This window comes from Protomyctophum parallelum, assembly GCF_964188405.1.
Source record: "Protomyctophum parallelum genome assembly, chromosome: 1".
NCBI classification, from domain to species: domain Eukaryota; kingdom Metazoa; phylum Chordata; class Actinopteri; order Myctophiformes; family Myctophidae; genus Protomyctophum; species Protomyctophum parallelum.
In genome coordinates, this window is record NC_139697.1 from 98,900,161 (window position 1) to 98,913,000 (window position 12,840).

Consider the following 12,840-nt stretch of genomic DNA (forward strand, 5'->3'; position numbering starts at 1 on the left):
ACAATAAAATTGAAGATGAGCAAGTCGTAAGATTTCAGACTCTTGACACATTTCACTACGGTATGATCATGTTGGGATTGTACTTTGTAAATTAATTTCAGTTCATCATGAACTCTCTCCCTGCAGTATAAAGATCCAACCGGTTTCACATGAAACTTCAAGTAGGCTATAGTGTCCAGTTTGGACAATGAGAAACAGTGGTGTGCATTGGGATGCGGATGTGGACAGTGTAAGCTGTGAGCTCTACCACTGGTTGGTGCCTGTTGGATGACGGTAAGTAAAGCGATGGTCCGGAATGTTTGCCCTCTTCAGTCTTCACACACAGGCAGATGCCATGGCAACCCCACACCTGCAAATTGATTACTTAACCGCTCCACTTTTCACAGTCAGTTTGCACTCTTCACACACAGGCAGACTGCTCCATGTGGGACACAGACAGACAGACAGTTAAAACGGGTGCTATGACAAGTTGACAGCGGGTATTATTAGATTCCCAAGTTGCATTGCTCTCAAGTAGGCCGGTGGCCGACGGGCACGTACAGGTCTAGTTATAGTTAAAAAGCAAATGAGGCTAAATGATGCATTTGTAAATAGATTGTGTTATTTTGTTAATGTGTGTTGTGATAAGTAGATGATACTGCCACAGTGCCATGATACTGTCATTTTACTGACATGATTCTTGACACAGAAAGTAGTTCATTGTTATGAAACAAACACGTTCCAGAGTGAAAGAGGATTAATTGGAGGTGGTTGTTTAATTAATACAATCACATAGGAATTTTCCGTTTGGATGTATATGGATGTATGGAACTTTCTGTTTGGATGTATGGAACTTTCTGTTTGGATGTATGGAATTTTCTGTTTGGATGTATGGAATTTTCTGTTTGGATGTATGGATGTATGGAACTTTCTGTTTGGATGTATGGTACTTTCTGTTTGGATGTATGGAATTTTCCGTTTGGATGTATGGATGTATGGAACTTTCTGTTTGGATGTATGGAACTTTCTGTTTGGATGTATGGATGTATGGTACTTTCTGTTTGGATGTATGGAATTTTCCGTTTGGATGTATGGATGTATGGAACTTTCTGTTTGGATGTATGGTACTTTCTGTTTGGATGTATGGTACTTTCTGTTTGGATGTATGGAACTTTCTGTTTGGATGTATGGAATTTTCCGTTTGGATGTATGGATGTATGGAACTTTCTGTTTGGATGTATGGTACTTTCTGTTTGGATGTATGGAACTTTCTGTTTGGATGTATGGAACTTTCTGTTTGGATGTATGGATGTATGGAACTTTCTGTTTGGATGTATGGTACTTTCTGTTTGGATGTATGGTACTTTCTGTTTGGATGTATGGAACTTTCTGTTTGGATGTATGGATGTATGGAACTTTCTGTTTGGATGTATGGAACTTTCTGTTTGGATGTATGGATGTATGGTACTTTCTGTTTGGATGTATGGTACTTTCTGTTTGGATGTATGGTACTTTCTGTTTGGATGTATGGTACTTTCTGTTTGGATGTATGGATGTATGGTACTTTCTGTTTTGATGTATGGATGTATGGTACTTTCTGTTTGGATGTATGGATGTATGGTACTTTCTGTATGGATGTATGGATGTATGGTACTTTCTGTATGGATGTATGGATGTATGGTACTTTCTGTTTGGATGTATGGATGTATGGTACTTTCTGTATGGATGTATGGATGTATGGTACTTTCTGTATGGATGTATGGTACTTTCTGTTTGGATGTATGGATGTATGGTACTTTCTGTTTGGATGTATGGATGTATGGTACTTTCTGTTTGGATGTATGGATGTATGGTACTTTCTGTTTGGATGTATGGATGTATGGTACTTTCTGTTTGGATGTATGGTACTTTCTGTTTTGATGTATGGAACTTTCTGTTTGGATGTATGGAACTTTCTGTTTGGATGTATGGGCTGTCAATGGCTGGCGTTGCAACTCTAGATTATAAAAAAATCACACCCGTGTGAAGTGAGGGGCGTTCTTGTCATCGTACATCAATTTATGTTAGCGGACATTTGACATTGCTACATAAGGTGGTCCCTTATTGGCCAACGTGATTGGTTAGCCAATTTGGCTCGTTTAATATTCCCTTCAATGCCGATGGCGTTTAATGTTTTGATGTTTAATCTACGTCATATTTAGCGGAATTATCAGCTCTTATCATCATACATAATCATGCATCATATCATACTGGCCAATCAGAATGCCTGTTGCCTATGGTTAGCTGATTTGCTCGTTTACATAATGACGTACATTTTACCTTCAATGTCAATGGCGTTTAATGTTTTGATGTTTAACTTATGTCATATTTAGCCGACATTTGACCTTAATTCCCTTTTCATTGTTAATGGCAATGAAAAGGGAAGGAGCTTATAGAAGGGCCTAGCGCCCCTTAAACATCACCCGTGTGAAGTGAGGGGCAATTTGCGTTCTCACTTTTCTGGCCTCACTTTTGTCTTCAATATGTACTTTGCTCAGCCAATCAAATCATCATCGCTATATGGGGTGATCGGTCAATCACAAGCAAATGTTTGTGTTCACACAAACCTGGAAAGCTGGTTTTGATATAAATAAATCTCCGTCCTGAGCTGGGCGTTACTAATTGATAGAACGGAGAACTCCTCCGTCCTTGCCGCTCATCTTCTCCACAGCGTGGTAGCGGGTGTGTCCACTTACCACTTAATATTGAGCACGGTGCTCATCTTCTCCACGGCGCGGTAGCGGGTGTGTCCACTTACCACTTAATATTGAGCACGGTGCTCATCTTCTCCACGGCGCGGTAGCGGGTGTGCAGCAGCGCTCGGGCCTTCTCCTCCCCGACACCGCCGAGCCACGAGCGGTAGAGCTCGGCCGCGCGCGCGTCCTCCTCCGGCAGCACCAGGGGGCGCTCCGCCCGGTACAGCCGCTCCACCTCCTGGATCAGGAGGTCCTTGCCGTCCTTCGCCCGACGATCGGGCGACGACGGCGGCGGCGGCCTCACCTGCCCGCCGCCGTTCACGCAGCCCGACGGGCACGCCATGACCTCCACAAAGTGGTACGGCGACGTGCCCCGCTTCAGCTTCAGGACCACGTTCTGGATGTTCCGGAAGCCGTAGGCGGCCGCGAAGCGCAGCACCACCTCGCCGTCCTTCTCCAGGGTCACCTCCTGGAAGTCTCTGTTTTTCCTCGTCTGGTACGCGAGACCCTCCTCGCCGACCTCCACTCCAAACAGCCGCTTGGCGGCGTGGGTGAAGACGTGGTGGAGGTAGCCCCCCGAGCTGCTCCCCGCGAGGCTCAGCGAGCCCTGCTTCTCCTCCTCCTCCCCGCCCCCCAAACTGCTCCCCACATGACTCACAAAGTCCCCCTTCTCCTCCTCCTCCTCCCTGCCCCCCAAACTGCTCCCCACATGACTCACAAAGTCCCCCTTCTCCTCCTCCTCCTCCCCGCCTCCCGAACTACTCCCCGCGTGGCTCAGCGAGTCCTTCTCCCCGACGGCGAATATCTCGTCGAGCGGCGCCGGCTCCACGTCGACGAGAGACGTTCCCTTCTCCCGCAGCAGCGTCAGAACCTCGCCCGAGGTGATGACGCAGTCCACCTCGCGGGTGTCCCCTTCCTCCAGGTAGAAGTCGGGCCTGGCGGCCTCCAGCTTCTTGTCGTAGCAGGGCATCACCGCCACGTGGTAGACGCCGCCGGGGCTCAGCCCCCGCCGCGCCGCGAAGTAGCCCTTGACCAGCGAGCCCGTCATCTGCTGCGGGGAGCGCGTGGAGCTGATGTACGGCAGGACGAAGCCGCCGTGGGTCTTCTCGGCGTAGCAGACCCAACCGGGGCAGGCGGACGTCAGCATGGGCAGGGAGCCTTTGTCATCGTCCTTGGCCCGGAAGCGCCGTACGAACTCCCTCTGGCTCTCCAGCAGGCTGAGCGTCCTGCCGAGGCCCGTGTCGAACACGTGGTGGACGCCCAGGCCTCGGAGGAAGGAGGCCAGCCTGCGGCCCGTCTCGCCGCTGCTCAGGCCGTAGTGAGCGGCCAGGGAGGCCATGGACTGAGGCGACAGAGACACCACCACCACCTTCGTCTGATCTGCGGCGCCGGCCGGCCTGTTGTTGTTGAGCAGCACTTTGAGGAGCTCCGTGTGGCTCTGCTGGGCGACGAGGACGCTCTCGGCGGACGTGACGCAGCCGCTGCACGCCAGGCAGTCGTTCAGCGTGATCTTTGCCTTCTCCAGCTTCCGCCTCGTGCCGTCCCACTCCACCTGGAAGTAGCCGCCGCCGTCCTCTAGCTGGATCCTGGCCGCGGCGGACCTGCTCGGCGGTTTCCGCTCCAGTTTGACGGGTTTGACGCAGTCCTGGGAGGGGGCGATGAAATCGTCGAGGTCGGTCAGTTGCAGCGCGCTGCTGAAGTGGGAAGCCATGTTGGTTACTCGAGACATTAGTTTTGCAATGTGGTTCACCGCCTCGTTTTAGTGAAATATATTAACAGTCTGATGAAAACCATTCAAATCAGAAACGATCCCGACCGTCTGACTGGTTGAGGCACCTGGCCCATCTCTGCAGTGCCAACCTTGTAGAACGCTGTTGCGTACACTTATATTGGTGCAGTGACACAATCGGGCGAGTTGGAAGATTTTGCAGGTTCTCCATATATGGGCAAGCCAATCAGCTTGGGAGAATGCCTCTCCCAAGTTGATTTGTATCTAGTAGACGCATTTAGAATTCAACTCCTGACCCAACTGGCTTGAGAACCAGACCAATAACGCCAATAAATGCATGCATTTCAACAAGCATGCACAGACATTAGAGAATAACTCAAAGTATATGATGTGTTTTGAGTTAAGATTTCATGTTGCATTCTGTTTGAATATAGTTTCTATAGTTCTACAGGAAATTCTGTAAATTATGTATGGCGCTTTTGAGGAGCGTTAGCTTGTAGATCTGCTACTTTTGCTATTATAACAGTTTTTGGAAATATGAGGTTTCCACCCAAATCTCGCCGTCTCTCGCCAAAATGTTTGGAGTTACTTCAATTCAGTATTTAAGTCCGACGTCATTTTGTAGTGCTACGTTACGTCCGGGTCCAAGTGGCACCAGCTCCCGTCCGCATCTCATTGTAAATAGAATATCTAAACGCGTGAATGTTTTTACAATGACGTTATTTTTCAGAAAGGAAGCCATTGAGGGTTAAAATTGGTCTTAATGCTTCCAACTCGAGTAGAATTATTAATGTTTTGTACTACTAAGTGTCCATGACAAAAAAAAATATATAATGTGGAGACAATAAAGACTATTATTATCATTATTATTGAAGGTGGTAACAGTCCATTTTCTCAGTACAATATTTCGGGGGCATATTTAGAATGTGTGCAGGCTTGAGTATGTTGAATCTAGTTTGCAATTAATGAGGATTTAGTTGACACAATGAAATAAAATGGCAATAGTATTCCGCATGGGGCAGACGGCCTGTCACAGCCAGATTTGGGAGAGCAGCAGCTTTGTTGTTGCGAGGAAAGCGGTAAAATGAGACTTTCGTGGTTGTTTTCGTCTCAGATTTAGTCCGACGGAGCGTCACAGTATAACTCTATGTGGACCCAAAAGCGACACAAAAGTAGGACCCGGAAGTATCTCTGAAGGGGGCGCTCATGTCACGGACAAAACACTGTATAGAGGGTATGCGCATGCATAAAGTGAATGGCAAATCGAGTGGCAAAGTAACATTGTTTGACGTCGTTTAACGCAATCATATTGGAGCAGTTAATTTGTGAGATTCATCTCCAGAAAAAAAAGTGTCCACAGAGAGCTTGTTTTTTAAAGGCGGTGGAGCACTAGAACCAGTGATTCTCCAAGGACTCACTGGGTTCCAAATCTGTATAACTCCATTTGAGACAGACGTGACCGAGGTCACAATGACCTTTGGCCTTCTTCTAACCTAATCTAATGTGTCCCAGACAGCAGTTGAGTAACTAAGACGTGCTGAGAAGTGTAAGTACTGTCTGGGAACTGATGGTAGGTGTTGCTCGATCTGCACCTCAACAATCCATCTAATCTCACACTGGGTTCTAGATATAGAGACCCTCTTAATGCCTCTGGCTATTGGCTGGCTGTCGATGCAAAAGAATCACAAAAAAAACACACGCGGAAACACACAAAAAATGAAGGTGCATGCATGAGCTTTTGTTATTCATTGTCGTAATGATTCCTGACATACGATATACCGCTATGACATCAGTGATCTTCAAACTTGGTCACGATCCATTATAACATTATTAAAGTTAAATACTTAAAACAATCTAAAATAGAGAAGGGTATTAAGTTGGCCTGTACACACACACACACACACACACACACACACACACACACACACACACACACACACACGAAAGAGTGTGACAGTGACAGCCTCTCTTTATAGACTAGCTGCTATACGGAGCAATGCTGTAAACAGTGGTCTCCACCGTTCGTGCCTTGGTGAGGCCTAGAAAAAAGAAAACGTTAAAGGAAAAGCCGAGCGTATCGACGTCTCAAAACGAGTCTCCTGCCTACGTTACGCGGAGCCGAGGCGGCGACTGGACCGTCGACTGGACCGTCCAGTCGACTGGACCGACTGGACACTATTAACGGATCCCGTTAATAGTGTCAACGGATTAATAGGATCCCGGGCGATAACGTCGCGGTCGGGAGATGGGTTGGGAGGAGACGACTGGCTGCTGGGAGACGACTGGCTGCTGGGAGACTCCGCAGCGCTTCTACTGTAGACGCTGGGCATGGCGCTGGGCACGGCGGGCACGGCGGGCCTGCTCTCGTTGTCTCGCTGCACGCTCTCCCGTTGCACCACCTCTCGCTGCACGCCCTCGTGTCTCTCGGAGACCATGGACACCGCCCCGGACAGCATGGACTCCATCGTCTCCAGCTTCTCCTGGAGGGCGCAGATCTGCCCTTCGATCTTCTTCCACAGGCAATATGTCACAGCCAGCACGACGAAACCGATGGCGAACATTAACTCAATGAATATCATCTTCTGGACGGGTTTGAATCCCTCGGGAGTCGACTCTTAGGTAGTATGATTGAGAGTGCCGTTTAGCCGAGCTTATATATACACACGATCAAAGGTCTACGTCACACGGAAGGAAAGAAGTGCTGTGATTGGACGGTTTTCAGACATACCATACAGATATGGGGCGTATCTACTATCTAATAAGGCGAGGGCAGGCCTGTCCAAATCCATTTCTGGCCAAAATCCATACAATGAGAAAAAAAGAGGACAAAAACAAGACCTGATAACTATTAGTGGACAGCTGATTTGCCGTTGCGGTAGAGCACGACTCTCAATCACCAATTGGAATGTAAATGCATGCCTTTCAGCCTTTGTGTCCTGGTGTCTGGCAGGTATATCTCTGTATCCTACTGTCTGGCAGGTATATCTCTGTATCCTACTGTCTGGCAGGTATATCTCTGTATCCTACTGTCTGGCAGGTATATCTCTTTGTATCCTACTGTCTGGCAGGTATATCTCTTTGTATCCTACTGTCTGGCAGGTATATCTCTTTGTATCCTACTGTCTGGCTGGTATATCTCTTTGTATCCTACTGTCTGGCAGGTATATCTCTTTGTATCCTACTGTCTGGCAGGTATATCCACAGCTTCCGGTGGCGCTGCTCAGTGGCGACCCGGGCTCTAGTGCTGCTGCTACATTAAGCGCTTTTTAATTGTTTTTACTGTTTTTATCGTTGTATGTCCTTGCATTATTGTACAAGCAGTAAAGAGAAACACAGGGCTTTTCTCTCTGGGAAGCAACGAAAGCTGGCGCTGTCTCTCTTCCAGTAACATTGTTGTGAGCCTGGGAACTACTATTTACTATTTACTACTATTCTGGAGCCATGGCAGCACTGTGGACGCTGCTTGTGTTGTTCTTGGTATTTGGGGAACTCCTGTACACAAGTGGGTTTGAAACAACACTTCCCACAAACACGGCAGTGCTCCGTGCCTACACGAGAGAGGCCCTGCTCGCCCTTCGGTTGAAAGGGAATACACCGCCAACAAACCTCCCTGAGGCCGTCATCAGCAGCCCTGCCGGGGGAGCCAGACGGAGGAAGAGGGGTAGGAAAGGTGGCGTCAGGCAACGCGTCCGCAGAAGAGGAAACAAACCTCCGCTGCCTTCAATCATCTTGAGCAACGTGCAATATTGGCAATATATATTATATTATATATTATAATATTATTATTTGTGTAGCTTATGTACCGCCTAGCGCTAATGCAGCTAGAGCTGCAAACAGACTAGCAGACTGTGTACACGCACAAATGCAACGTACGCCTGGAGCCCCGATCTTCGTACTGGGGGACCTAAACCACTGTAGACTGGAGCCAGTTTTACCTGGGTTTCACCAGTACGTCAAATGTGGTACAAGGAATAAAAATGTGCTAGACAAATGTTATGGCAACATAAAAAATGCGTACAGAGCCAAGGTTCTCCCTCCTCTTGCCAACTCGGATCACTCGACTGTCCAGCTCATGCCCACTTACAAATCTGTGTTAAAGTCCAGTAAGCCTGTCCAAAACACTGTGATACAGTGGTCAGAGGACAGTGTGGAGGCTCTTAAGGGCTGCTTCCTATGCACAGACTGGAGCATTTTTCATGATCTTGAACTGAACGAGGCTACAGAGACTGTAACGGATTACATTAACTTCTGTGTGGACAATGTCGTCCCAAAAAAGTCCATTCGCCACTTCCCTAACAACAAGCCCTACATCACCAAGAAAGTGGCTTTTAAAAATGGGGACAGGGGGGGCATGGCTGCGGCCCAAAGGGAGCTAAATCGGATGCTGTCCCAGGCCAAAAGAAACCACCGAGCTGCACTAGAGGAAAGTGTCAGCACTATGAACACTAAGGGTCTATGGGATCATATGAAAAAAATAACGAACATGAACACTAACCGACATCCCATTGCTACACTGGATGAACTAGCAAAAGCCAATGAATTGAATGACTTTTTCCTCCGTCATGACACTGACTCCTCAGAGCAGGAGTCTGTGGACTTTAATATTGATTCTATCATGTGTAATGCTTCTGATCGACTTCTCATTGATCCTAAACAGGTCCAGAGTGTCTTTAGCAGGGTATGCAACAAAAACATCAACGGGGCCTGATGGTTTGCCTGCCTTGTTGTTAAAAAAGTGCTCTGAAGAGCTTACAGCTGCCTGGTGCCCTATTTTCCAGCAGTCTGTAGACAAACACATGGTTCCTGATATCTGGAAAAAGTCACTAATAATTCCTGTTCCCAAAGTATCTTGTCCCTCTGTGAACAAAGATTACAGACCTATTGCTTTAACTTGTGGGGTTATGAAATGTTTTGAGAGAATTATCGTGAACTCACTTAAGTCTCAGGTGGCTTCCTTCATGGATCCTTTACAATTCGCTTACAGGGCTGGGCGCAGCACGGAGGATGCTGTAGTCAGTATAACCCATTTAATTAGCAAGCAAGCAATTAGCAAGCCAAAGGCGTATGCTTGTGTCCTTTTTGCAGACTTCAGTTCTGCTTTTGATACTGTAAGCCCTCTGTTACTTGTCAAAAAGCTAAATAACATGGATGTAAATCCATTCATCACTAGATGGTTCCACTCCATGTTAACAAACAGATCTCAACAGGTAAACGTGAACTCAGTACTCTCAAGCTCTAAATTGTGTAGCACAGGTGTGCCACAAGGGGGGGTGAGTTCACCATTTCTTTTCACCGCTTACACAAATGACTGCAGAAGCAGTCAGCCAAACAATTTCATCTTGAAATTTTCTGATGACACTGTAATAGTCAGCCTGTTGAGGGGTGTTGAACACCCGGTGGGTTATATCAATGAGATCAATAACTTTAAAGACAAATTGGCACAACGCTTGCACTTTCTCCGCAGGCTCAGGCTCTTTGGTGTGAGCAAGGGAGTCATGTCAACCTTCTATGATGCAGTGCTAGGTAGCATTATTAGATATGGCATGTCAGCTTGGTTTGGGACACTCTCTGTCCAGCTCAAATCTAGAATAGCTAAAATGGAAAAAACAGCCATGAAGGTAATTGGTAGGAAAGATTCTCCATCTCTTCAGACAATCTTTGAGAAAACGGTGCTCAGTCTGGAGTGTTGTCTGATCCTTCACATATATTATCTTCACTTCTTCAGAGTATGAGCTGTTACCCTCTGGTAGACGCTACAGAGCGTGTCGTTGCAAGAGCAACCGCTTCAAACTTTCTTTTGTTCCCACTTCAATTGTTCTACTAAACAACCGCCACATAGTTCATAGTTCTTAGTGGGGAAGGGACTTCTTGACCTTCATCAGTTATTTATTGCACTTTACTGTGATTGTGTACTATAAACTGTGAATACACTTTTTTATATTATATACCTTCTCTTATTGCAACTTGCACTTCTTTTGTGATACTCTTGTGACTTGTACTTTGCTGCTACTGTGTATTGTCTTTTTTGTATTGTCTGTCTGTTTTAAAAAGCTCTGGTGTATGTACTAATTTACTTTTGCCCAAGACAAACTTCCCCTTGTGGGACAATAAAGTATATCTCATCATCTCATCATCTCTTTGAAAACCTTTAGTGTTACGATTGTGCGCAGGTTGACAACAAATCGACAATTAACACATCTTGTCTGCCCAAAACGTAATTCCTGAAGATTTGCACCACATTTTCACGATTTCTCAAAAATAGCTCATAGTGCAGCATCGAGTGCATCGAATGAGCTTGTAGGTCTGCTATTTTTCAATAGCTAAAGTATAACATAATGCTTAAAACACCAAAAGGGGTTCCCGCCCACTCAATTCCAACACACTTTGTTATAGTTTGGGATGGCTCGGGGTAGTAGATAGGGTTAGGCCAGTGGCGTTCAACCAGTGGTCCAGGGACCACCAGATGGCTCGGGGTAGTAGATAGGGTTAGGCCAGTGGCGTTCAACCAGTGGTCCAGGGACCACCAGATGGCTCGGGGTAGTAGATAGGGTATAAAAATGTATAAAAATGTATAAAATATACATATATATATATATATATGTATAAAAATAGCAGATCTACAAGCTCATATCGCGCCACCGAGTGGCGCGATACGCGCTCGTAGGTCTGCTATTTTTGAAAAATCGAAGTACGACTGACATTTTTATAGAATCTGATCTCAGGTCAGAATGGGTTAATCAGACCAGTGTGTGTCCAGTGGAAACCTCGTATGAATCTGATCTCAGGTCAGAATGGGTTAAGTTAAGCAAGCTGAGTTACAATTTTGGTTATACTGCCGCAGTATTGGTTTAGGTATGAGGAAATAATATACAAAATAAATGTCTGTAAAGAATGATAGGTTTGTGTTTGTGGTTTTTTTTCTGTATCTTTCAGACGTGGAAGGCTACATGAAGACAGATGACAGGATGCGTTTAGCCAAAGAACGGCGCGAGGAGAGAGAGAGGAGTCTGGGTAAGAGAGACCATCTTTAATGAATCAATCCTGAACACAAACGGCAGGAAAACAAAGTCAGAGAATATCCAGTTTACAAACTTGGAACTAGTTTCTTTAACAATTTAATTTCAGGCGTTTAGCCAACGTTCTGATTGATTGATTTTGAAAAGTGTATAAACAGTTTGTAGAACAGTTCAAGGAAGTACAGGTCAATACAAAATCTACTAAGATATATATATACCTTTATTGAAAGGATAAGCCCCTTGAGATGTCGCATCTCATTTTAGAGGGGGTCCTCAGCACAGATACATTGTACAATACAGTTCACAAAGCAATACAACAGTACAACCATACACACAGAAAGGACAAAACAAAACAAGACAAAACAAAAGCTCTCCCAAAGACAGCTCCCACCCCACTGTTTCAACCCTAAATAGCAGAGTTCATATGGGGGAAAATATATACCCTTTGCACAATAAGACCATGTTATTAGGCAAAAAAACTAAACGAAAGCAAACAAGCAATACCAGCATGCATAATGTGATAATAATGAACAGCAGCATCGAGCCAGCAGGGAACACATATGAAGGTACATACAGATCGGTCGGTATGTTATATTTATGGAAAACAAGGACAACTGCCAAGAAGAGTACGTTAATTTAGAAGCATGAGCACGGCGTTAGAAGGTGTATGAGAATTGATTCCTTAAATACGTTGAGGGAAGTGATTGATCTGAGTGGACTTGGTAGGTCATTCCAATCAGATGGAGCTTTAAGAGGTTTGTATCGGTGGTGTTCTGATATATGACATCCGCATAGTCTATTATGGGTAGTAGCAGCTGTGAAATTAATCTTTTTCTAATCTGAAGGGTAAAAGAGGATAAAACCAGAAAAAATCACTAAGACTTGTTTACATAAGAGTCCTCCATTTTCAATTCATCAGAACAAGACATACAAATAAACACTTCTATGCAAAATAAACAAAACAAACAAAAACCCATCATATACACCAGTGTTTCAACTATATGCATTATTGTATGGCGGACCACCGCACAATCATGACAGCCACCACAGTAAGAGTTTAGTAGCCTAGTATAGGAGGTCGTGAAGAGGACAAAAAAGGTAAATAACGGCCCGGACGGTTAGCTCAACCGTCTGGGCACCTAGGCTGCCACGTCAGCCTGACGGTTAGCTCAACCGTCTGGGCACCTAGGCTGCCAAGCCAGCCTGACGGTTAGCTCAACCGTCTGGGCACCTAGGCTGCCAAGCCAGCCGGACGGTTAGCTCAACCGTCTGGGCACCTAGGCTGCCAAGCCAGCCTGACGGTTAGCTCAACCGTCTGGGCACCTAGGCTGCCAAGCCAGCCTGAAGGTTAGCTCAACCGTCTGGGCACCTAGGCTGCCAA

General features: G+C 46.0%; 1 protein-coding gene across 3 annotated transcripts; it reads right to left on the reverse strand.

Moving 5' to 3' along the window:
- Positions 1–2,772: 2,772 nt before the first annotated feature.
- On the reverse strand, positions 2,773–4,425 carry LOC310859110 (cytosolic Fe-S cluster assembly factor narfl-like; the record flags this gene model as incomplete). Of its 3 annotated transcripts, none has more annotated exons than XM_083765493.1 (2): positions 2,773–3,321; positions 3,511–4,425. In XM_083765493.1, the coding sequence occupies 2 exons, from the start codon at positions 4,423–4,425 to the stop codon at positions 2,773–2,775; spliced, it is 1,464 nt and encodes a 487-aa protein (XP_083621619.1). The 3 variants fall into 3 exon arrangements, with proteins under 3 accessions (XP_083621619.1, XP_083621618.1, XP_083621617.1); XM_083765492.1 differs by having other exon boundaries at positions 2,773–3,330; XM_083765491.1 differs by having other exon boundaries at positions 2,773–3,336.
- Between the last annotated feature and the right edge of the window lie 8,415 nt (positions 4,426–12,840).